General features: G+C 54.3%; 1 protein-coding gene across 5 annotated transcripts in view; it reads left to right on the forward strand.

The window, feature by feature from the left end:
- The window catches only part of LOC109902687 (SUN domain-containing ossification factor), a 110,528-nt gene that overhangs the window by 68,026 nt on the left and 14,572 nt on the right, over positions 1 to 27,930 (forward strand). For all 5 annotated transcript variants that reach the window (XM_031785915.1, XM_020499268.2, XM_031785914.1 and 2 more), the window contains 6 exons: positions 1,772 to 1,849; positions 4,657 to 4,747; positions 4,823 to 6,022; positions 6,114 to 6,201; positions 6,395 to 6,499; positions 6,670 to 6,812. In XM_031785915.1, coding sequence (XP_031641775.1) covers positions 1,772 to 1,849; positions 4,657 to 4,747; positions 4,823 to 6,022; positions 6,114 to 6,201; positions 6,395 to 6,499; positions 6,670 to 6,812 — 1,705 coding nt within the window. The remainder of the gene's footprint in view (positions 1 to 1,771; positions 1,850 to 4,656; positions 4,748 to 4,822; positions 6,023 to 6,113; positions 6,202 to 6,394; positions 6,500 to 6,669; positions 6,813 to 27,930) is intronic.

A 27,930-nucleotide genomic window follows, 5' to 3' on the forward strand; every position in this document is an offset into this window, starting at 1 on the left:
GTCTTCTGTAGCCAAGCAGAGACTGGCAGGGTCTTCTGTAGCCAAGCAGAGACTGGCAGGGTCTTCTGTAGCCAAGCAGAGACTGGCAGGGTCTTCTGTAGCCAAGCAGAGACTGGCAGGGTCTTCTGTAGCCAAGCAGAGACTGGCAGGGTCTTCTGTAGCCAAGCAGAGACTGGCAGGGTCTTCTGTAGCCAAGCAGAGACTGGCAGGGTCTTCTGTAGCCAAGCAGAGACTGGCAGGGTCTTCTGTAGCCAAGCAGAGACTGGCAGGGTCTTCTGTAGCCAAGCAGAGACTGGCAGGGTCTTCTGTAGCCAAGCAGAGACTGGCAGGGTCTTCTGTAGCCAAGCAGAGACTGGCAGGGTCTTCTGTAGCCAAGCAGAGACTGGCAGGGTCTTCTGTAGCCAAGCAGAGACTGGCAGGGTCTTCTGTAGCCAAGCAGAGACTGGCAGGGTCTTCTGTAGCCAAGCAGAGACTGGCAGGGTCTTCTGTAGCCAAGCAGAGACTGGCAGGGTCTTCTGTAGCCAAGCAGAGACTGGCAGGGTCTTCTGTAGCCAAGCAGAGACTGGCAGGGTCTTCTGTAGCCAAGCAGAGACTGGCAGGGTCTTCTGTAGCCAAGCAGAGACCGGCAGGGTCTTCTGTAGCCAAGCAGAGACCGGCAGGGTCTTCTGTAGCCAAGCAGAGACCGGCAGGGTCTTCTGTAGCCAAGCAGAGACCGGCAGGGTCTTCTGTAGCCAAGCAGAGACCGGCAGGGTCTTCTGTAGCCAAGCAGAGACCGGCAGGGTCTTCTGTAGCCAAGCAGAGACTGGCAGGGTCTTCTGTAGCCAAGCAGAGACTGGCAGGGTCTTCTGTAGCCAAGCAGAGACTGGCAGGGTCTTCTGTAGCCAAGCAGAGACTGGCAGGGTCTTCTGTAGCCAAGCAGAGACTGGCAGGGTCTTCTGTAGCCAAGCAGAGACTGGCAGGGTCTTCTGTAGCCAAGCAGAGACTGGCAGGGTCTTCTGTAGCCAAGCAGAGACTGGCAGGGTCTTCTGTAGCCAAGCAGAGACTGGCAGGGTCTTCTGTAGCCAAGCAGAGACTGGCAGGGTCTTCTGTAGCCAAGCAGAGACGGGCAGGGTCTTCTGTAGCCAAGCAGAGACGGGCAGGGTCTTCTGTAGCCAAGCAGAGACGGGCAGGGTCTTCTGTAGCCAAGCAGAGACGGGCAGGGTCTTCTGTAGCCAAGCAGAGACGGGCAGGGTCTTCTGTAGCCAAGCAGAGACGGGCAGGGTCTACTGTAGCCAAGCAGAGACGGGCAGGGTCTACTGTAGCCAAGCAGAGACGGGCAGGGTCTTCTGTAGCCAAGCAGAGACGGGCAGGGTCTTCTGTAGCCAAGCAGAGACGGGCAGGGTCTTCTGTAGCCAAGCAGAGACGGGCAGGGTCTTCTGTAGCCAAGCAGAGACGGGCAGGGTCTTCTGTAGCCAAGCAGAGACGGGCAGGGTCTTCTGTAGCCAAGCAGAGACGGGCAGGGTCTTCTGTAGCCAAGCAGAGACGGGCAGGGTCTTCTGTAGCCAAGCAGAGACGGGCAGGGTCTTCTGTAGCCAAGCAGAGACGGGCAGGGTCTTGAGAGAAGTGTTTGGGTAAGGGAATGGAGAGTGAGGCTGATGGGAATGCCAAAGGCCTGTGGTTTTACAGATTCCTGTGGGGCCTTCACCTATTTTACTATACTACCAGTGAAGGACAATATTCATGATGCACTCTCGTGTGTGTGTGTGTGTGTGTGTGTGTGTACTCCCTACAGATGCCATTCTCAACATGGTCAACAACTTGGCAGCCAATGTTCTGGGAGGCAAGCCTGAGGGAGGAGCACAGATAGAAGGTATGGGTTCTTCTCCCCCTTTTACATTTTTATTTAACTAGGCAAGTCAGTTAAGAACAAACTCTTATTTACAATGACGGCCTACCAAAAGGCTGTCATTCCCTTCTCTCCCCTCCCCTTCTTTCTCCCCCTCTTCTTCTGTCTCTACTCTCCTCCTCTCGTCTCTTTCCTCTCCTATACTCCACTCTTCTCCTCTCACTCCCCCCATCGTATACATTCCTTTAAAGGAAATGCTATGTGTTAGATACTGTAAATAACTTGCTGTGGTCACCATTTCTTGGAGCGAGAGGCATGAGGTTTGCTTATGAAGCTTGTGGTGGAATGTTTGTCTCGTGCTAACTAAAGCACTGTGCTGCCCAGGGGATTGTGTCATTAGAGGTATTCTATACATAATAAAGGTCTTAAATATAGCAGCAGGGTTTTATGAGTCTCAGACCCAGGCTATTGCCCCTTCAATTTACTTCACAGAAGAGAAGTTCAACCATCTAGTACGGATCTGTCCTTCGCCCTCTCTTTTCCGAACAAGCACTGTTATTCAACCCTGCTTGTTTAGTAACCACACACGGCCAATGGAAACTATCAAGCAGAACCAACTTATTCATCCACACAACAATAAATGAGTTTCATATTCTACTCGGAGCTCAGCAGGTCTTTGTATGTTCAGTCAAATGTGAGTTGGCAATGCTGGTCCAAAGCCAACAAATTGTGATAGAACTTCGGATGTGTACTTGCATATGGGTTGCTTGTGTTGAGAGAGGCCCCACACACAGTACATGCCAAGTCAGCTCCAATCTAATGTGTTTATTCATTCTGACTGTCCGTTTTGGTTCTGCTTCCTTCCCAGACAATCACGCTAGTCTCATCCTCCTTTCTCTTGCCCAACTTTCCTATTTTACAAGTCTATTCCCTCTCTTCCTCCTTCACTGTACTGCTGGAGAGTCTGAGCCCCTCCATCTTGCTTAGATTAAGCTGTTCCGAAACTGGGTCATATCAAATTATATTTGTCACATGAGCCGAACAGAACAGTTGTGGACCTTACTGTGATACGCTTACTTACGAGTCCTTAACCAACAATGCAGAGTTTAAAAAAGTAAGAACAATTTGCTAAATAAAGTAAAGAAGAGTAACACAATAAAATAACAATAACTGGGCCATATACAAGGGGTATATACAGTTGAAGTTGGAAATTTACATACACTTAGGTTGGAGTCATTAAAACTCCACAAACAACCACGCATTTCTTGTTAACAAACTATAGTTTTGGCAAGTCGTTTAGGACATCTACTTTGTGCATGACACAAGTAATTTTCCAAGCCAGACTATGGTTTGCAACTGCACATGGGGACAAAGATCGTACTTTTTGGAGAAATGTCCTCTGGTCTGATGAAACAAGAATAGATTTATTTTGCCATAATGACCATTATTATGTTTGGAGGAAAAAGGGGGAGGCTTGCAAACCGAAGAACACCATCCCAAACGTGAAGCACGGCGGTGGCAGCATCATGTTGTGTGGATGCTTTACTGCAGGAGGGACTGGTGCACTTCACAAAATAGAAGGCATCATGAGGAAGTAAAATTATGTGGATATATTGAAGCAACATCTCAAGACATCAGTCAGGAAGTTAAAGCTTGGCCGCAAATGGGTCTTCCAAATGGACAACGACCCCAAGCATACTTCCAAAGTTGTGGCAAAATGGCTTAAGGACAACAAAGTCAAGGTATTGGAGTGGCCATCACAAAGCCCTGACCTCAATCCTGTAGAAAATGTGTGGGCAGAACTGAAAAAGCATGTGCAAGCAAGGAGGCCTACAAACCTGACTCAATTACACCTTCTCTGTCAGGAGAAATCCACCCAACTTACTGTGGAAGGCTACCTGAAACGTTTGACCCAGTTAAACAATTTAAAGGCAATGCTACCAAATACTAATTGAGTGTATGTAAACTTCTGACCCACTGGGAATGTGATGAAAGAAATAAAAGCTGAAATAAATCACTCTCAACTATTATTCTGACATTTCACATTCTTAAAATAAAGTGGTGATCCTAACTGACCTAAGACAGGGAATTTTTACTATGATTAAATGTCAGGGATTGTGAAAAACTGAGGTTAAATGTATTTGGCTAAGGTGTATGTAAACTACCGACTTCAACTGTAGCTCAGGTTTGCGGTGTGTGTCCATGTGTATGTGTGTCTGCCTGGAGCTTCAGATGTTGAGTTGACTGTTGGCAGGAGGTTATCAGAGGAACAATAGTTCTGTGTTATATAACAGCAGCAGGAGGCGAGCTCTGTCTATTAGGACTAGGGGGTCCATGACGCAGAACCAACTACCTCAGGACACCATCTTGCCCTCAGAATATACTGGAATCTAAACTCTGTTTTAAACTTGAATAACCCCTTCATCGTTATAGACACACACCCTTCACTGGGCTGCAGTGAGGCAGCTGATGGTGTTTTATCTTTTTTCAACCCATAAGGTTGCTGAGGTTTGAGACCAGTTCTAACTGGACCAGCCTGACTTGTTTCTGCTTTAGTTCAGACCACTCTTGTGGTTGTTACACCAAGCATAGATGTTGGCCAAAACAAAGCTGTTTCTGTTCCCAATTTTAACCTGCTGGCAGTGGCAACATACAGTAGAGTGGAGCAGACTGGCCCTAGCTGGACTAGGGTTGGAGATCTCTGCCATGCCATGTCCAGTGATAGTTTGTTATCCTGTGAAGGGTTAAATGTAGTAGTTGACATAGATATGATTCTGTGGTAGTTGATGACTTTATCTAAAGCCTGCTGTGTGTCTGTGCATCTCTTCCAGCCAACGCATCATCAGAAGCCCAGAACGAGACTGAGGGAAACAAAGATGTGCAGCTCACCCCAACTCCAACCCCCACCACTCCTCCTCCAGCGTGAGTCACTCGCTCTCACTCACTCTCGCCCTCATTCACCTTGCAGTAAGAGTCTAACTTCCCCCCTTCTCTCAGTGTGGAGACGGTGGAGCCAGATGACCCTGGTCCCCAGGAGGACCCTGACTCCCCCCTGCTTCCCCCCTCCCCGGAGAATGGACAGATCGTGACTCTGATGGAGGAGGAGCCCCCACAGTCCACTGTGACTCTGATGGAGGAAGAGGGGGATGATGATGAGCAGGAGGAGAGAGAGGAACAGTGGGAGAGGGAGAGCCAGCTGTACTGTCCACTCTCTTCTGTCTCTTCTCTTTCTTGTGTGGCCACACTGCCAGAGTTGCTACAGCGCTGGTGTGACGCTCACCTCACCAGAGAGAGGCAGCAAGACACACACACCCCTATACAGGTCCCTGTCCCTACCCCCACACACACACAGGAAGCCCCAACACACACAGAGACGGTTCCTGAGCCTGAGACTGCCCCCCAAGCCCAAAATGAGGGGCTACCCACTTTAGACTCTCAAAATCATACCCTTCACATCGACACGCCCCCCGTGGACCCTATCATTTTGCTGGAGCCTAGCCGGACCTTTACCCTGCCCCCCCACAGCTTCTCTCAAACCTCCCTCTGCAAACCCACCCCTACCCAGGATGAAGCTCCCCAGCACCCCAGCCAAGAAGACCCTGTCCCCCCTCCAGCCCTGCAGGGAGCCCCCGTCCCGGAGACTCAACAGGCCAGCACCCCCACCCCTACTCCCAGCTCCACCGCTCCCCTACACCTACCAACCTCTGAGACAGCCTCCCTGGACATCCCTCCCCCCCCCTTGAAGGAGCAACCAGTCCAGCCCCTTCCCACAGCATCTAGACCTGCAGACCTCCCCCCTCCCACTGACCTCCCTGTCCCCCCTCAGCCTGACACAAACACAGAGCCACACACACCCAGGGCTGGGGCAGAGAGTGGAGACATCCAGGGTCAGGGGGAGCAGGGAGATGCCTCTGCCCAGCCAGCAGAACACCTGCATGGGGAAGAATCCGTGGAAGACCTACTGCTTAGCGTCCCGGTGACCGCTAACGGACATTTACACCGGACGGCTACAGACTTCTACGCTGAGCTGCAGAACGCGGGGGAGTACATTGGAGGGAATGGAGGGGTGAACGGAGGAGTGAACGTGTATGGCTCCAGTCAGAAGGAGAGTGTGTTCATGAGGTTGAACAACAGGATCAAAGCCCTGGAGATGAACATGTCCCTCAGCAGCAGATACCTGGAGGAACTCAGCCAGAGGTAAGCTGTGTGTGTCTGTCTGTCTTTAACATAGTAGTTTCCTCTATCACTTGTCCTGTTCAGGCTCTGATTGGCTTGTTGTGTGTTCTAGGTATCGTAAGCAGATGGAGGAGATGCAGAGAGCATTCAACAAGACCATAGTCAAACTGGAGAACACCTCCCGCATCGCTGAAGAACAGGTCTGTTAGACAGTTGCTTCTTGATTGGGTTTGGGTTGGCCGGATGCTTATTCTGGGATGGTTGTTGCAATTGTGTTACATGATTGTTATTGTGTAGTTCAGTGATGGTTGAGTCATTGTTTGGTGTAGGTTGTGTCTGATGGTTCTGGGATGGGTTGTATTAATGTTGTATTTTGGTTGTGTGATCCCTCAGGACCAGCGGCAGACAGAGTCTATCCAGATGTTACAGGGCCAGCTGGAGAACGTCACCAAGCTGATGATCAACCTCACCATGACTGTCTCACAGCTACAGAGAGAGGTACACACAGCTGAAGACCATGATGCCTTCTGCCCTTACTAACTACACGTATTGAATATCAGATTCAATGTTGGTCTATTTAAATCAGAACTTGCAAAATGTCATGATTGGATGTTTGGAGTTTGTTTCTTCTGATGTCTAAATGTTGTTTCTGTGTTTGTGTTTTCTAGGTGTCTGACCGACAGAGTTACCTGGTGGTGTCTCTAGTCCTCTGTCTCTGTCTGGGCCTGGTGCTCTGCCTGCAGTGCTGCTGGAGTGCCAACACACACACTGTCACACACACTGCAGGCAACCACTACCCCAGCCCCAAGAGGTAAACACAGCAACACACACACCGTCACACACACCGCAGGCAACCACTACCCCAGCCCCAAGAGGTAAACACAGCAACACACACACTGCAGTCAACCACTACCCCAGCCCCAAGAGGTAAACACAGCAACACACACATTGCAGTCAACCACTACCCCAGCCCCAAGAGGTAAACACAGCAACACACACACTGCAGTCAACCACTACCCCAGCCCCAAGAGGTAAACACAGCAACACACACTGCAGTCAACCACTACCCCAGCCCCAAGAGGTAAACACAGCAACACACACACACTGCAGGCAACCACTACCCCAGCCCCAAGAGGTAAACACAGCAACACACACACCGTCACACACACCGCAGTCAACCACTACCCCAGCCCCAAGAGGTAAACACAGCAACACACACTGCAGTCAACCACTACCCAAGCCCCAAGAGGTAAACACAGCAACACACACACTGCAGGCAACCACTACCCCAGCCCCAAGAGGTAAACACAGCAACACACACACTGCAGGCAACCACTACCCCAGCCCCAAGAGGTAAACACAGCAACACACACACTGCAGGCAACCACTACCCCAGCCCCAAGAGGTAAACACAGCAACACACACACTGCAGTCAACCACTACCCCAGCCCCAAGAGATAAACACAGCAACACACACACTGCAGTCAACCACTACCCCAGCCCCAAGAGGTAAACACAGCAACACACACACTGCAGGCAACCACTACCCCAGCCCCAAGAGGTAAACACAGCAACACACACACCGCAGGCAACCACTACCCCAGCCCCAAGAGGTAAACACAGCAACACACACACTGCAGTCAACCACTACCCCAGCCCCAAGAGGTAAACACAGCAACACACACACTGCAGTCAACCACTACCCCAGCCCCAAGAGGTAAACACAGCAACACACACACTGCAGTCAACCACTACCCCAGCCCCAAGAGGTAAACACAGCAACACACACACTGCAGTCAACCACTACCCCAGCCCCAAGAGGTAAACACAGCAACACACACACCGCAGGCAACCACTACCCCAGCCCCAAGAGGTAAACACAGCAACACACACACACTGCAGGCAACCACTACCCCAGCCCCAAGAGGTAAACACAGCAACACACACACTGCAGGCAACCACTACCCCAGCCCCAAGAGGTAAACACAGCAACACACACACCGTCACACACACCGCAGGCAACCACTACCCCAGCCCCAAGAGGTAAACACAGCAACACACACACTGCAGGCAACCACTACCCCAGCCCCAAGAGGTAAACACAGCAACACACACACACTGCAGGCAACCACTACCCCAGCCCCAAGAGGTAAACACAGCAACACACACACTGCAGGCAACCACTACCCCAGCCCCAAGAGGTAAACACAGCAACACACACACCGCAGGCAACCACTACCCCAGCCCCAAGAGGTAAACACAGCAACACACACACCGTCACACACACCGCAGGCAACCACTACCCCAGCCCCAAGAGGTAAACACAGCAACACACACACCGCAGGCAACCACTACCCCAGCCCCAAGAGGTAAACACAGCAACACACACACCGTCACACACACCGCAGGCAACCACTACCCCAGCCCCAAGAGGTAAACACAGCAACACACACACCGCAGGCAACCACTACCCCAGCCCCAAGAGGTAAACACAGCAACACACACACCGTCACACACACCGCAGGCAACCACTACCCCAGCCCCAAGAGGTAAACACAGCAACACACACACCGCAGGCAACCACTACCCCAGCCCCAAGAGGTAAACACAGCAACACACACACCGCAGGCAACCACTACCCCAGCCCCAAGAGGTAAACACAGCAACCCACACACCGTCACACACACCGCAGGCAACCACTACCCCAGCCCCAAGAGGTAAACACAGCAACACACACACCGCAGGCAACCACTACCCCAGCCCCAAGAGGTAAACACAGCAACACACACACCGTCACACACACCGCAGGCAACCACTACCCCAGCCCCAAGAGGTAAACACATCAACACACACACCGTCACACACACCGCAGGCAACCACTACCCCAGCCCCAAGAGGTAAACACAGCAACACACACACCGCAGGCAACCACTACCCCAGCCCCAAGAGGTAAACACAGCAACACACACACCGCAGGCAACCACTACCCCAGCCCCAAGAGGTAAACACAGCAACACACACACCGTCACACACACCGCAGGCAACCACTACCCCAGCCCCAAGAGGTAAACACAGCAACACACACACCGCAGGCAACCACTACCCCAGCCCCAAGAGGTAAACACAGCAACACACACACCGTCACACACACCGCAGGCAACCACTACCCCAGCCCCAAGAGGTAAACACATCAACACACACACCGCAGGCAACCACTACCCCAGCCCCAAGAGGTAAACACAGCAACACACACACACTGCAGGCAGCCACTACCCCAGCCCCAAGAGGTAAACACAGCAACACACACACCGTCACACACACCGCAGGCAACCACTACCCCAGCCCCAAGAGGTAAACACATCAACACACACACTGCAGGCAACCACTACCCCAGCCCCAAGAGGTAAACACATCAACACACACACTGCAGTCAACCACTACCCCAGCCCCAAGAGGTAAACACAGCAACACACACACTGCAGTCAACCACTACCCCAGCCCCAAGAGGTAAACACATCAACACACACACCGCAGGCAACCACTATCCCAGCCCCAAGAGGTAAACACATCAACACACACACTGCAGGCAACCACTACCCCAGCCCCAAGAGGTAAACACAGCAACACACACACTGCAGTCAACCACTACCCCAGCCCCAAGAGGTAAACACATCAACACACACACTGCAGGCAACCACTACCCCAGCCCCAAGAGGTAAACACAGCAACACACACACCGTCACACACACCGCAGGCAACCACTACCCCAGCCCCAAGAGGTAAACACAGCAACACACACACTGCAGGCAACCACTACCCCAGCCCCAAGAGGTAAACACAGCAACACACACACTGCAGTCAACCACTACCCCAGCCCCAAGAGGTAAACACATCAACACACACACTGCAGGCAACCACTACCCCAGCCCCAAGAGGTAAACACAGCAACACACACACTGCAGTCAACCACTATCCCAGCCCCAAGAGGTAAACACAGCAACACACACACTGCAGTCAACCACTACCCCAGCCCCAAGAGGTAAACACAGCAACACACACACTGCAGTCAACCACTATCCCAGCCCCAAGAGGTAAACACAGCAACACACACACTGCAGTCAACCACTATCCCAGCCCCAAGAGGTAAACACAGCAACACACACACTGCAGTCAACCACTATCCCAGCCCCAAGAGGTAAACACAGCAAACACACACACTGCAGTCAACCACTACCCCAGCCCCAAGAGGTAAACACAGCAACACACACACTGCAGGCAACCACTACCCCAGCCCCAAGAGGTAAACACAGCAACACACACTGCAGTCAACCACTACCCCAGCCCCAAGAGGTAAACACAGCAACACACACACTGCAGTCAACCACTACCCCAGCCCCAAGAGGTAAACACAGCAACACACACACTGCAGGCAACCACTACCCCAGCCCCAAGAGGTAAACACAGCAACACACACTGCAGTCAACCACTACCCCAGCCCCAAGAGGTAAACACAGCAACACACACACTGCAGTCAACCACTACCCCAGCCCCAAGAGGTAAACACAGCAACACACACACTGCAGTCAACCACTACCCCAGCCCCAAGAGGTAAACACATCAACACACACACTGCAGTCAACCACTACCCCAGCCCCAAGAGGTAAACACAGCAACACACACACCGTCACACACACCGCAGGCAACCACTACCCCAGCCCCAAGAGGTAAACACATCAACACACACACCGTCACACACACCGCAGGCAACCACTACCCCAGCCCCAAGAGGTAAACACAGCAACACACACACCGCAGGCAACCACTACCCCAGCCCCAAGAGGTAAACACAGCAACACACACACCGCAGGCAACCACTACCCCAGCCCCAAGAGGTAAACACAGCAACACACACACCGCAGGCAACCACTACCCCAGCCCCAAGAGGTAAACACATCAACACACACACTGCAGTCAACCACTACCCCAGCCCCAAGAGGTAAACACAGCAACACACACACTGCAGTCAACCACTACCCCAGCCCCAAGAGGTAAACACATCAACACACACACCGCAGGCAACCACTATCCCAGCCCCAAGAGGTAAACACATCAACACACACACTGCAGGCAACCACTACCCCAGCCCCAAGAGGTAAACACAGCAACACACACACTGCAGTCAACCACTACCCCAGCCCCAAGAGGTAAACACATCAACACACACACTGCAGGCAACCACTACCCCAGCCCCAAGAGGTAAACACAGCAACACACACACCGTCACACACACCGCAGGCAACCACTACCCCAGCCCCAAGAGGTAAACACAGCAACACACACACTGCAGGCAACCACTACCCCAGCCCCAAGAGGTAAACACAGCAACACACACACTGCAGTCAACCACTACCCCAGCCCCAAGAGGTAAACACATCAACACACACACTGCAGGCAACCACTACCCCAGCCCCAAGAGGTAAACACAGCAACACACACACTGCAGTCAACCACTATCCCAGCCCCAAGAGGTAAACACAGCAACACACACACTGCAGTCAACCACTACCCCAGCCCCAAGAGGTAAACACAGCAACACACACACTGCAGTCAACCACTATCCCAGCCCCAAGAGGTAAACACAGCAAAACACACACTGCAGTCAACCACTATCCCAGCCCCAAGAGGTAAACACAGCAACACACACACTGCAGTCAACCACTATCCCAGCCCCAAGAGGTAAACACAGCAACACACACACTGCAGTCAACCACTACCCCAGCCCCAAGAGGTAAACACAGCAACACACACTGCAGTCAACCACTACCCCAGCCCCAAGAGGTAAACACAGCAACACACACACTGCAGTCAACCACTACCCCAGCCCCAAGAGGTAAACACAGCAACACACACACTGCAGGCAACCACTACCCCAGCCCCAAGAGGTAAACACAGCAACACACACTGCAGTCAACCACTACCCCAGCCCCAAGAGGTAAACACAGCAACACACACACTGCAGTCAACCACTACCCCAGCCCCAAGAGGTAAACACAGCAACACACACACTGCAGTCAACCACTACCCCAGCCCCAAGAGGTAAACACAGCAACACACACACTGCAGTCAACCACTACCCCAGCCCCAAGAGGTAAACACATCAACACACACACTGCAGTCAACCACTACCCCAGCCCCAAGAGGTAAACACAGCAACACACACACCGTCACACACACCGCAGGCAACCACTACCCCAGCCCCAAGAGGTAAACACAGCAACACACACACCGTCACACACACCGCAGGCAACCACTACCCCAGCCCCAAGAGGTAAACACAGCAACACACACACCGCAGGCAACCACTACCCCAGCCCCAAGAGGTAAACACAGCAACACACACACCGCAGGCAACCACTACCCCAGCCCCAAGAGGTAAACACAGCAACACACACACCGTCACACACACCGCAGGCAACCACTACCCCAGCCCCAAGAGGTAAACACAGCAACACACACACCGTCACACACACCGCAGGCAACCACTACCCCAGCCCCAAGAGGTAAACACAGCAACACACACACCGCAGGCAACCACTACCCCAGCCCCAAGAGGTAAACACAGCAACACACACACCGCAGGCAACCACTACCCCAGCCCCAAGAGGTAAACACAGCAACACACACACCGTCACACACACCGCAGGCAACCACTACCCCAGCCCCAAGAGGTAAACACAGCAACACACACACCGCAGGCAACCACTACCCCAGCCCCAAGAGGTAAACACAGCAACACACACACCGTCACACACACCGCAGGCAACCACTACCCCAGCCCCAAGAGGTAAACACATCAACACACACACCGCAGGCAACCACTACCCCAGCCCCAAGAGGTAAACACAGCAACACACACACACTGCAGGCAGCCACTACCCCAGCCCCAAGAGGTAAACACAGCAACACACACACCGTCACACACACCGCAGGCAACCACTACCCCAGCCCCAAGAGGTAAACACATCAACACACACACTGCAGGCAACCACTACCCCAGCCCCAAGAGGTAAACACATCAACACACACACTGCAGTCAACCACTACCCCAGCCCCAAGAGGTAAACACAGCAACACACACACTGCAGTCAACCACTACCCCAGCCCCAAGAGGTAAACACATCAACACACACACCGCAGGCAACCACTATCCCAGCCCCAAGAGGTAAACACATCAACACACACACTGCAGGCAACCACTACCCCAGCCCCAAGAGGTAAACACAGCAACACACACACTGCAGTCAACCACTACCCCAGCCCCAAGAGGTAAACACATCAACACACACACTGCAGGCAACCACTACCCCAGCCCCAAGAGGTAAACACAGCAACACACACACCGTCACACACACCGCAGGCAACCACTACCCCAGCCCCAAGAGGTAAACACAGCAACACACACACTGCAGGCAACCACTACCCCAGCCCCCAAGAGGTAAACACAGCAACACACACACTGCAGTCAACCACTACCCCAGCCCCAAGAGGTAAACACATCAACACACACACTGCAGGCAACCACTACCCCAGCCCCAAGAGGTAAACACAGCAACACACACACTGCAGTCAACCACTACCCCAGCCCCAAGAGGTAAACACAGCAACACACACACTGCAGTCAACCACTACCCCAGCCCCAAGAGGTAAACACAGCAACACACACACTGCAGGCAACCACTACCCCAGCCCCAAGAGGTAAACACAGCAACACACACACTGCAGTCAACCACTACCCCAGCCCCAAGAGGTAAACACATCAACACACACACTGCAGTCAACCACTACCCCAGCCCCAAGAGGTAAACACATCAACACACACACTGCAGTCAACCACTACCCCAGCCCCAAGAGGTAAACACAGCAACACACACACCGCAGTCAACCACTACCCCAGCCCCAAGAGGTAAACACATCAACACACACACCGCAGGCAACCACTACCCCAGCCCCAAGAGGTAAACACAGCAACACACACACTGCAGTCAACCACTACCCCAGCCCCAAGAGGTAAACACAGCAACACACACACTGCAGGCAACCACTACCCCAGCCCCAAGAGGTAAACACAGCAACACACACTGCAGTCAACCACTACCCCAGCCCCAAGAGGTAAACACAGCAACACACACACTGCAGTCAACCACTACCCCAGCCCCAAGAGGTAAACACAGCAACACACACACTGCAGGCAACCACTACCCCAGCCCCAAGAGGTAAACACAGCAACACACACTGCAGTCAACCACTACCCCAGCCCCAAGAGGTAAACACAGCAACACACACACTGCAGTCAACCACTACCCCAGCCCCAAGAGGTAAACACAGCAACACACACACTGCAGTCAACCACTACCCCAGCCCCAAGAGGTAAACACAGCAACACACACACTGCAGTCAACCACTACCCCAGCCCCAAGAGGTAAACACATCAACACACACACTGCAGTCAACCACTACCCCAGCCCCAAGAGGTAAACACAGCAACACACACACCGTCACACACACCGCAGGCAACCACTACCCCAGCCCCAAGAGGTAAACACAGCAACACACACACCGTCACACACACCGCAGGCAACCACTACCCCAGCCCCAAGAGGTAAACACAGCAACACACACACCGCAGGCAACCACTACCCCAGCCCCAAGAGGTAAACACAGCAACACACACACCGCAGGCAACCACTACCCCAGCCCCAAGAGGTAAACACAGCAACACACACACCGTCACACACACCGCAGGCAACCACTACCCCAGCCCCAAGAGGTAAACACAGCAACACACACACCGTCACACACACCGCAGGCAACCACTACCCCAGCCCCAAGAGGTAAACACAGCAACACACACACCGCAGGCAACCACTACCCCAGCCCCAAGAGGTAAACACAGCAACACACACACCGCAGGCAACCACTACCCCAGCCCCAAGAGGTAAACACAGCAACACACACACCGTCACACACACCGCAGGCAACCACTACCCCAGCCCCAAGAGGTAAACACAGCAACACACACACCGTCACACACACCGCAGGCAACCACTACCCCAGCCCCAAGAGGTAAACACAGCAACACACACACCGCAGGCAACCACTACCCCAGCCCCAAGAGGTAAACACAGCAACACACACACCGCAGGCAACCACTACCCCAGCCCCAAGAGGTAAACACAGCAACACACACACCGTCACACACACCGCAGGCAACCACTACCCCAGCCCCAAGAGGTAAACACAGCAACACACACACCGCAGGCAACCACTACCCCAGCCCCAAGAGGTAAACACAGCAACACACACACCGCAGGCAACCACTACCCCAGCCCCAAGAGGTAAACACAGCAACACACACACCGTCACACACACCGCAGGCAACCACTACCCCAGCCCCAAGAGGTAAACACAGCAACACACACACCGCAGGCAACCACTACCCCAGCCCCAAGAGGTAAACACAGCAACACACACACCGTCACACACACCGCAGGCAACCACTACCCCAGCCCCAAGAGGTAAACACATCAACACACACACCGCAGGCAACCACTACCCCAGCCCCAAGAGGTAAACACAGCAACACACACACACTGCAGGCAGCCACTACCCCAGCCCCAAGAGGTAAACACAGCAACACACACACCGTCACACACACCGCAGGCAACCACTACCCCAGCCCCAAGAGGTAAACACATCAACACACACACTGCAGGCAACCACTACCCCAGCCCCAAGAGGTAAACACATCAACACACACACTGCAGTCAACCACTACCCCAGCCCCAAGAGGTAAACACAGCAACACACACACTGCAGTCAACCACTACCCCAGCCCCAAGAGGTAAACACATCAACACACACACCGCAGGCAACCACTATCCCAGCCCCAAGAGGTAAACACATCAACACACACACTGCAGGCAACCACTACCCCAGCCCCAAGAGGTAAACACAGCAACACACACACTGCAGTCAACCACTACCCCAGCCCCAAGAGGTAAACACATCAACACACACACTGCAGGCAACCACTACCCCAGCCCCAAGAGGTAAACACAGCAACACACACACCGTCACACACACCGCAGGCAACCACTACCCCAGCCCCAAGAGGTAAACACAGCAACACACACACTGCAGGCAACCACTACCCCAGCCCCAAGAGGTAAACACAGCAACACACACACTGCAGTCAACCACTACCCCAGCCCCAAGAGGTAAACACATCAACACACACACTGCAGGCAACCACTACCCCAGCCCCAAGAGGTAAACACAGCAACACACACACTGCAGTCAACCACTACCCCAGCCCCAAGAGGTAAACACAGCAACACACACACTGCAGTCAACCACTACCCCAGCCCCAAGAGGTAAACACAGCAACACACACACTGCAGGCAACCACTACCCCAGCCCCAAGAGGTAAACACAGCAACACACACACTGCAGTCAACCACTACCCCAGCCCCAAGAGGTAAACACATCAACACACACACTGCAGTCAACCACTACCCCAGCCCCAAGAGGTAAACACATCAACACACACACTGCAGTCAACCACTACCCCAGCCCCAAGAGGTAAACACAGCAACACACACACTGCAGTCAACCACTACCCCAGCCCCAAGAGGTAAACACATCAACACACACACCGCAGGCAACCACTACCCCAGCCCCAAGAGGTAAACACAGCAACACACACACTGCAGTCAACCACTACCCCAGCCCCAAGAGGTAAACACAGCAACACACACACTGCAGGCAACCACTACCCCCAGCCCCAAGAGGTAAACACAGCAACACACACTGCAGTCAACCACTACCCCAGCCCCAAGAGGTAAACACAGCAACACACACACTGCAGTCAACCACTACCCCAGCCCCAAGAGGTAACACAGCAACACACACACTGCAGGCAACCACTACCCCAGCCCCAAGAGGTAAACACAGCAACACACACTGCAGTCAACCACTACCCCAGCCCCAAGAGGTAAACACAGCAACACACACACTGCAGTCAACCACTACCCCAGCCCCAAGAGGTAAACACAGCAACACACACACTGCAGTCAACCACTACCCCAGCCCCAAGAGGTAAACACAGCAACACACACACTGCAGTCAACCACTACCCCAGCCCCAAGAGGTAAACACATCAACACACACACTGCAGTCAACCACTACCCCAGCCCCAAGAGGTAAACACAGCAACACACACACCGTCACACACACCGCAGGCAACCACTACCCCAGCCCCAAGAGGTAAACACAGCAACACACACACCGTCACACACACCGCAGGCAACCACTACCCAGCCCCAAGAGGTAAACACAGCAACACACACACCGCAGGCAACCACTACCCCCAGCCCCAAGAGGTAAACACAGCAACACACACACCGCAGGCAACCACTACCCCAGCCCCAAGAGGTAACACAGCAACACACACACCGTCACACACACCGCAGGCAACCACTACCCCAGCCCCAAGAGGTAAACACAGCAACACACACACCGTCACACACACCGCAGGCAACCACTACCCCAGCCCCAAGAGGTAAACACAGCAACACACACACCGCAGGCAACCACTACCCCAGCCCCAAGAGGTAAACACAGCAACACACACACCGCAGGCAACCACTACCCCAGCCCCAAGAGGTAAACACAGCAACACACACACCGTCACACACACCGCAGGCAACCACTACCCCAGCCCCAAGAGGTAAACACAGCAACACACACACCGCAGGCAACCACTACCCCAGCCCCAAGAGGTAACACAGCAACACACACACCGTCACACACACCGCAGGCAACCACTACCCCAGCTCCAAGAGGTAAACACATCAACACACACACCGCAGGCAACCACTACCCCAGCCCCAAGAGGTAAACACAGCAACACACACACACTGCAGGCAGCCACTACCCCAGCCCCAAGAGGTAAACACAGCAACACACACACCGTCACACACACCGCAGGCAACCACTACCCCAGCCCCAAGAGGTAAACACATCAACACACACACTGCAGGCAACCACTACCCCAGCCCCAAGAGGTAAACACATCAACACACACACTGCAGTCAACCACTACCCCAGCCCCAAGAGGTAAACACAGCAACACACACACTGCAGTCAACCACTACCCCAGCCCCAAGAGGTAAACACATCAACACACACACCGCAGGCAACCACTATCCCAGCCCCAAGAGGTAAACACATCAACACACACACTGCAGGCAACCACTACCCCAGCCCCAAGAGGTAAACACATCAACACACACACTGCAGGCAACCACTACCCCAGCCCCAAGAGGTAAACACAGCAACACACACACCGTCACACACACCGCAGGCAACCACTACCCCAGCCCCAAGAGGTAAACACAGCAACACACACACTGCAGGCAACCACTACCCCAGCCCCAAGAGGTAAACACAGCAACACACACACTGCAGTCAACCACTACCCCAGCCCCAAGAGGTAAACACATCAACACACACACTGCAGGCAACCACTACCCCAGCCCCAAGAGGTAAACACAGCAACACACACACTGCAGTCAACCACTATCCCAGCCCCAAGAGGTAAACACAGCAACACACACACTGCAGTCAACCACTACCCCAGCCCCAAGAGGTAAACACAGCAACACACACACTGCAGTCAACCACTATCCCAGCCCCAAGAGGTAAACACAGCAACACACACACTGCAGTCAACCACTATCCCAGCCCCAAGAGGTAAACACAGCAACACACACACTGCAGTCAACCACTATCCCAGCCCCAAGAGGTAAACACAGCAACACACACACTGCAGTCAACCACTACCCCAGCCCCAAGAGGTAAACACAGCAACACACACACTGCAGTCAACCACTACCCCAGCCCCAAGAGGTAAACACAGCAACACACACACCGCAGGCAACCACTACCCCAGCCCCAAGAGGTAAACACCGCAACACACACACACTGCAGGCAACCACTACCCCAGCCCCAAGAGGTAAACACAGCAACACACACACCGTCACACAAACCGCAGGCAACCACTACCCCAGCCCCAAGAGGTAAACACAGCAACACACACACTGCAGGCAACCACTACCCCAGCCCCAAGAGGTAAACACAGCAACACACACACACTGCAGGCAACCACTACCCCAGCCCCAAGAGGTAAACACAGCAACACACACACTGCAGGCAACCACTACCCCAGCCCCAAGAGGTAAACACAGCAACACACACACCGCAGGCAACCACTACCCCAGCCCCAAGAGGTAAACACAGCAACACACACACCGTCACACACACCGCAGGCAACCACTACCCCAGCCCCAAGAGGTAAACACAGCAACACACACACCGCAGGCAACCACTACCCCCAGCCCCAAGAGGTAAACACAGCAACACACACACCGCAGGCAACCACTACCCCAGCCCCAAGAGGTAAACACAGCAACACACACACCGTCACACACACCGCAGGCAACCACTACCCCAGCCCCAAGAGGTAAACACATCAACACACACACTGCAGGCAACCACTACCCCAGCCCCAAGAGGTAAACACATCAACACACACACTGCAGTCAACCACTACCCCAGCCCCAAGAGGTAAACACAGCAACACACACACTGCAGTCAACCACTACCCCAGCCCCAAGAGGTAAACACATCAACACACACACCGCAGGCAACCACTATCCCAGCCCCAAGAGGTAAACACATCAACACACACACTGCAGGCAACCACTACCCCAGCCCCAAGAGGTAAACACAGCAACACACACACTGCAGTCAACCACTACCCCAGCCCCAAGAGGTAAACACATCAACACACACACTGCAGGCAACCACTACCCCAGCCCCAAGAGGTAAACACAGCAACACACACACCGTCACACACACCGCAGGCAACCACTACCCCAGCCCCAAGAGGTAAACACAGCAACACACACACTGCAGGCAACCACTACCCCAGCCCCAAGAGGTAAACACAGCAACACACACACTGCAGTCAACCACTACCCCAGCCCCAAGAGGTAAACACATCAACACACACACTGCAGGCAACCACTACCCCAGCCCCAAGAGGTAAACACAGCAACACACACACTGCAGTCAACCACTATCCCAGCCCCAAGAGGTAAACACAGCAACACACACACTGCAGTCAACCACTACCCCAGCCCCAAGAGGTAAACACAGCAACACACACACTGCAGTCAACCACTATCCCAGCCCCAAGAGGTAAACACAGCAACACACACACTGCAGTCAACCACTATCCCAGCCCCAAGAGGTAAACACAGCAACACACACACTGCAGTCAACCACTATCCCAGCCCCAAGAGGTAAACACAGCAACACACACACTGCAGTCAACCACTACCCCAGCCCAAGAGGTAAACACAGCAACACACACACCGCAGGCAACCACTACCCCAGCCCCAAGAGGTAAACACCGCAACACACACACACTGCAGGCAACCACTACCCCAGCCCCAAGAGGTAAACACAGCAACACACACACTGCAGGCAACCACTACCCCAGCCCCAAGAGGTAAACACAGCAACACACACACCGTCACACACACCGCAGGCAACCACTACCCCAGCCCCAAGAGGTAAACACAGCAACACACACACTGCAGGCAACCACTACCCCAGCCCCAAGAGGTAAACACAGCAACACACACACACTGCAGGCAACCACTACCCCAGCCCCAAGAGGTAAACACAGCAACACACACACTGCAGTCAACCACTACCCCAGCCCCAAGAGGTAAACACATCAACACACACACTGCAGGCAACCACTACCCCAGCCCCAAGAGGTAAACACAGCAACACACACACCGTCACACACACCGCAGGCAACCACTACCCCAGCCCCAAGAGGTAAACACAGCAACACACACACTGCAGGCAACCACTACCCCAGCCCCAAGAGGTAAACACAGCAACACACACACTGCAGTCAACCACTACCCCAGCCCCAAGAGGTAAACACATCAACACACACACTGCAGGCAACCACTACCCCAGCCCCAAGAGGTAAACACAGCAACACACACACTGCAGTCAACCACTATCCCAGCCCCAAGAGGTAAACACAGCAACACACACACTGCAGTCAACCACTACCCCAGCCCCAAGAGGTAAACACAGCAACACACACACTGCAGTCAACCACTATCCCAGCCCCAAGAGGTAAACACAGCAACACACACACTGCAGTCAACCACTATCCCAGCCCCAAGAGGTAAACACAGCAACACACACACTGCAGTCAACCACTATCCCAGCCCCAAGAGGTAAACACAGCAACACACACACTGCAGTCAACCACTACCCCAGCCCCAAGAGGTAAACACAGCAACACACACACCGCAGGCAACCACTACCCCAGCCCCAAGAGGTAAACACCGCAACACACACACACTGCAGGCAACCACTACCCCAGCCCCAAGAGGTAAACACAGCAACACACACACTGCAGGCAACCACTACCCCAGCCCCAAGAGGTAAACACAGCAACACACACACCGTCACACACACCGCAGGCAACCACTACCCCAGCCCCAAGAGGTAAACACAGCAACACACACACTGCAGGCAACCACTACCCCAGCCCCAAGAGGTAAACACAGCAACACACACACACTGCAGGCAACCACTACCCCAGCCCCAAGAGGTAAACACAGCAACACACACACTGCAGGCAACCACTACCCCAGCCCCAAGAGGTAAACACAGCAACACACACACCGCAGGCAACCACTACCCCAGCCCCAAGAGGTAAACACAGCAACACACACACCGTCACACACACCGCAGGCAACCACTACCCCAGCCCCAAGAGGTAAACACAGCAACACACACACCGCAGGCAACCACTACCCCAGCCCCAAGAGGTAAACACAGCAACACACACACCGCAGGCAACCACTACCCCAGCCCCAAGAGGTAAACACAGCAACACACACACCGTCACACACACCGCCAGGCAACCACTACCCCAGCCCCAAGAGGTAAACACAGCAACACACACACCGCAGGCAACCACTACCCCAGCCCCAAGAGGTAAACACAGCAACACACACACCGTCACACACACCGCAGGCAACCACTACCCCCAGCCCCAAGAGGTAAACACAGCAACACACACACTGCAGGCAACCACTACCCCCAGCCCCAAGAGGTAAACACAGCAACACACACACACTGCAGTCAACCACTACCCCAGCCCCAAGAGGTAAACACAGCAACACACACACCGCAGGCAACCACTACCCCAGCCCCAAGAGGTAAACACAGCAACACACACACCGCAGGCAACCACTACCCCAGCCCCAAGAGGTAAACACAGCAACACACACACCGTCACACACACCGCAGGCAACCACTACCCCAGCCCCAAGAGGTAACACAGCAACACACACACCGCAGGCAACCACTACCCCAGCCCCAAGAGGTAAACACAGCAACACACACACCGTCACACACACCGCAGGCAACCACTACCCCAGCCCCAAGAGGTAAACACATCAACACACACACCGTCACACACACCGCAGCAACCACTACCCCAGCCCCAAGAGGTAAACACAGCAACACACACACCGCAGGCAACCACTACCCCAGCCCCAAGAGGTAAACACAGCAACACACCACACCGCAGGCAACCACTACCCCAGCCCCAAGAGGTAAACACAGCAACACACACACCGTCACACACACCGCAGGCAACCACTACCCCAGCCCCAAGAGGGTAAACACAGCAACACACACACCGCAGGCAACCACTACCCCAGCCCCAAGAGGTAAACACAGCAACACACACACCGCAGGCAACCACTACCCCAGCCCCAAGAGGTAAACACCGCAACAACACACACACTGCAGGCAACCACTACCCCAGCCCCCAAGAGGTAAACACAGCAACACACACACTGCAGGCAACCACTACCCCAGCCCAAGAGGTAAACACAGCAACACACACACCGTCACACACACCGCAGGCCAACCACTACCCCAGCCCCAAGAGGTAAACACAGCAACACACCACACTGCAGGCAACCACTACCCCAGCCCCAAGAGGTAAACACAGCAACCACACACACACTGCAGGCAACCACTACCCAGCCCCAAGAGGTAAACACAGCAACACACACACTGCAGGCAACCACTACCCCAGCCCCAAGAGGTAAACACAGCAAACCCACACACTCGGCAACCACTACACACAAAAAAACCCGCAGGCAACCACTACCCCAGCCCCAAAGAGGTAAACACAGCAACACACACACCGTCACACACACCCGCAGGCAACCACTACCCCAGCCCCCAAGAGGTAAACACAGCAACACACACACCGCAGGCAACCACTACCCCAGCCCCAAGAGGTAAACACAGCAACACACACACCGCAGGCAACCACTACCCCAGCCCCAAGAGGTAAACACAGCAACACACACACCGTCACACACACCGCAGGCAACCACTACCCCAGCCCCAAGAGGTAAACACAGCAACACACACACCGCAGGCAACCACTACCCCAGCCCCAAGAGGTAAACACAGCAACACACACACCGTCACACACACCGCAGGCAACCACTACCCCAGCCCCAAGAGGTAAACACAGCAACACACACACTGCAGGCAACCACTACCCCAGCCCCAAGAGGTAAACACAGCAACACACACACACTGCAGTCAACCACTACCCCAGCCCCAAGAGGTAAACACAGCAACACACACACCGCAGGCAACCACTACCCCAGCCCCAAGAGGTAAACACAGCAACACACACACCGCAGGCAACCACTACCCCAGCCCCAAGAGGTAAACACAGCAACACACACACCGTCACACACACCGCAGGCAACCACTACCCCAGCCCCAAGAGGTAAACACAGCAACACACACACCGCAGGCAACCACTACCCCAGCCCCAAGAGGTAAACACAGCAACACACACACCGTCACACACACCGCAGGCAACCACTACCCCAGCCCCAAGAGGTAAACACATCAACACACACACCGTCACACACACCGCAGGCAACCACTACCCCAGCCCCAAGAGGTAAACACAGCAACACACACACCGCAGGCAACCACTACCCCAGCCCCAAGAGGTAAACACAGCAACACACACACCGCAGGCAACCACTACCCCAGCCCCAAGAGGTAAACACAGCAACACACACACCGTCACACACACCGCAGGCAACCACTACCCCCAGCCCCAAGAGGTAAACACAGCAACACACACACCGCAGGCAACCACTACCCCAGCCCCAAGAGGTAAACACAGCAACACACACACCGTCACACACACCGCAGGCAACCACTACCCCAGCCCCAAGAGGTAAACACATCAACACACACACCGCAGGCAACCACTACCCCAGCCCCAAGAGGTAAACACAGCAACACACACACACTGCAGGCAGCCACTACCCCAGCCCCAAGAGGTAAACACAGCAACACACACACCGTCACACACACCGCAGGCAACCACTACCCCAGCCCCAAGAGGTAAACACATCAACACACACACTGCAGGCAACCACTACCCCAGCCCCAAGAGGGTAAACACATCAACACACACACTGCAGTCAACCACTACCCCAGCCCCAAGAGGTAAACACAGCAACACACACACTGCAGTCAACCACTACCCCCAGCCCCAAGAGGGTAAACACATCAACACACACACCGCAGGCAACCACTATCCCAGCCCCCAAGAGGGTAAACACATCAACACACACACTGCAGGCAACCACTACCCCAGCCCCAAGAGGTAAACACAGCAACACACACACTGCAGTCAACCACTACCCCAGCCCCAAGAGGTAAACACATCAACACACACACTGCAGGCAACCACTACCCCAGCCCCAAGAGGTAAACACAGCAACACACACACCGTCACACACACCGCAGGCAACCACTACCCCAGCCCCAAGAGGTAAACACAGCAACACACACACTGCAGGCAACCACTACCCCAGCCCCAAGAGGTAAACACAGCAACACACACACTGCAGGCAACCACTACCCCAGCCCCAAGAGGTAAACACAGCAACACACACACTGCAGTCAACCACTACCCCAGCCCCAAGAGGTAAACACATCAACACACACACTGCAGGCAACCACTACCCCAGCCCCAAGAGGTAAACACAGCAACACACACACCGTCACACACACCGCAGGCAACCACTACCCCAGCCCCAAGAGGTAAACACAGCAACACACACACCGTCACACACACCGCAGGCAACCACTACCCCAGCCCCAAGAGGTAAACACAGCAACACACACACCGCAGGCAACCACTACCCCAGCCCCAAGAGGTAAACACAGCAACACACACACCGTCACACACACCGCAGGCAACCACTACCCCAGCCCCAAGAGGTAAACACAGCAACACACACACCGCAGGCAACCACTACCCCAGCCCCAAGAGGTAAACACAGCAACACACACACCGTCACACACACCGCAGGCAACCACTACCCCAGCCCCAAGAGGTAAACACAGCAACACCACACACCGCAGGCAACCACTACCCCAGCCCCAAGAGGTAAACACAGCAACACACACACCGCAGGCAACCACTACCCCAGCCCCAAGAGGTAAACACAGCAACACACACACCGTCACACACACCGCAGGCAACCACTACCCCAGCCCCAAGAGGTAAACACATCAACACACACACTGCAGGCAACCACTACCCCAGCCCCAAGAGGTAAACACATCAACACACACACTGCAGTCAACCACTACCCCAGCCCCAAGAGGTAAACACAGCAACACACACACTGCAGTCAACCACTACCCCAGCCCCAAGAGGTAAACACAGCAACACACACACCGCAGGCAACCACTACCCCAGCCCCAAGAGGTAAACACAGCAACACACACACCGTCACACACACCGCAGGCAACCACTACCCCAGCCCCAAGAGGTAAACACATCAACACACACACCGTCACACACACCGCAGGCAACCACTACCCCAGCCCCAAGAGGTAAACACAGCAACACACACACCGCAGGCAACCACTACCCCAGCCCCAAGAGGTAAACACAGCAACACACACACCGCAGGCAACCACTACCCCAGCCCCAAGAGGTAAACACAGCAACACACACACCGTCACACACACCGCAGGCAACCACTACCCCAGCCCCAAGAGGTAAACACAGCAACACACACACCGCAGGCAACCACTACCCCAGCCCCAAGAGGTAAACACAGCAACACACACACCGTCACACACACCGCAGGCAACCACTACCCCAGCCCCAAGAGGTAAACACATCAACACACACACCGCAGGCAACCACTACCCCAGCCCCAAGAGGTAAACACAGCAACACACACACACTGCAGGCAGCCACTACCCCAGCCCCAAGAGGTAAACACAGCAACACACACACCGTCACACACACCGCAGGCAACCACTACCCCAGCCCCAAGAGGTAAACACATCAACACACACACTGCAGGCAACCACTACCCCAGCCCCAAGAGGTAAACACATCAACACACACACTGCAGTCAACCACTACCCCAGCCCCAAGAGGTAAACACAGCAACACACACACTGCAGTCAACCACTACCCCAGCCCCAAGAGGTAAACACATCAACACACACACCGCAGGCAACCACTATCCCAGCCCCAAGAGGTAAACACATCAACACACACACTGCAGGCAACCACTACCCCAGCCCCAAGAGGTAAACACAGCAACACACACCACTGCAGTCAACCACTACCCCAGCCCCAAGAGGTAAACACATCAACACACACACTGCAGGCAACCACTACCCCAGCCCCAAGAGGTAAACACAGCAACACACACACCGTCACACACACCGCAGGCAACCACTACCCCAGCCCCAAGAGGTAAACACAGCAACACACACACCGCAGGCAACCACTACCCCAGCCCCAAGAGGTAAACACAGCAACACACACACCGCAGGCAACCACTACCCCAGCCCCAAGAGGTAAACACAGCAACACACACACCGTCACACACACCGCAGGCAACCACTACCCCAGCCCCAAGAGGTAAACACAGCAACACACACACCGCAGGCAACCACTACCCCAGCCCCAAGAGGTAAACACAGCAACACACACACCGTCACACACACCGCAGGCAACCACTACCCCAGCCCCAAGAGGTAAACACATCAACACACACACCGCAGGCAACCACTACCCCAGCCCCAAGAGGTAAACACAGCAACACACACACACTGCAGGCAGCCACTACCCCAGCCCCAAGAGGTAAACACAGCAACACACACACCGTCACACACACCGCAGGCAACCACTACCCCAGCCCCAAGAGGTAAACACATCAACACACACACTGCAGGCAACCACTACCCCAGCCCCAAGAGGTAAACACATCAACACACACACTGCAGTCAACCACTACCCCAGCCCCCAAGAGGTAAACACAGCAACACACACACTGCAGTCAACCACTACCCCAGCCCCAAGAGGTAAACACATCAACACACACACCGCAGGCAACCACTATCCCAGCCCCAAGAGGTAAACACATCAACACACACACTGCAGGCAACCACTACCCCAGCCCCAAGAGGTAAACACATCAACACACACACTGCAGGCAACCACTACCCCAGCCCCAAGAGGTAAACACAGCAACACACACACCGTCACACACACCGCAGGCAACCACTACCCCAGCCCCAAGAGGTAAACACAGCAACACACACACTGCAGGCAACCACTACCCCAGCCCCAAGAGGTAAACACAGCAACACACACACTGCAGTCAACCACT

Source organism: Oncorhynchus kisutch, linkage group LG13 (assembly GCF_002021735.2).
Source record: "Oncorhynchus kisutch isolate 150728-3 linkage group LG13, Okis_V2, whole genome shotgun sequence".
Lineage (NCBI taxonomy): Eukaryota > Metazoa > Chordata > Actinopteri > Salmoniformes > Salmonidae > Oncorhynchus > Oncorhynchus kisutch.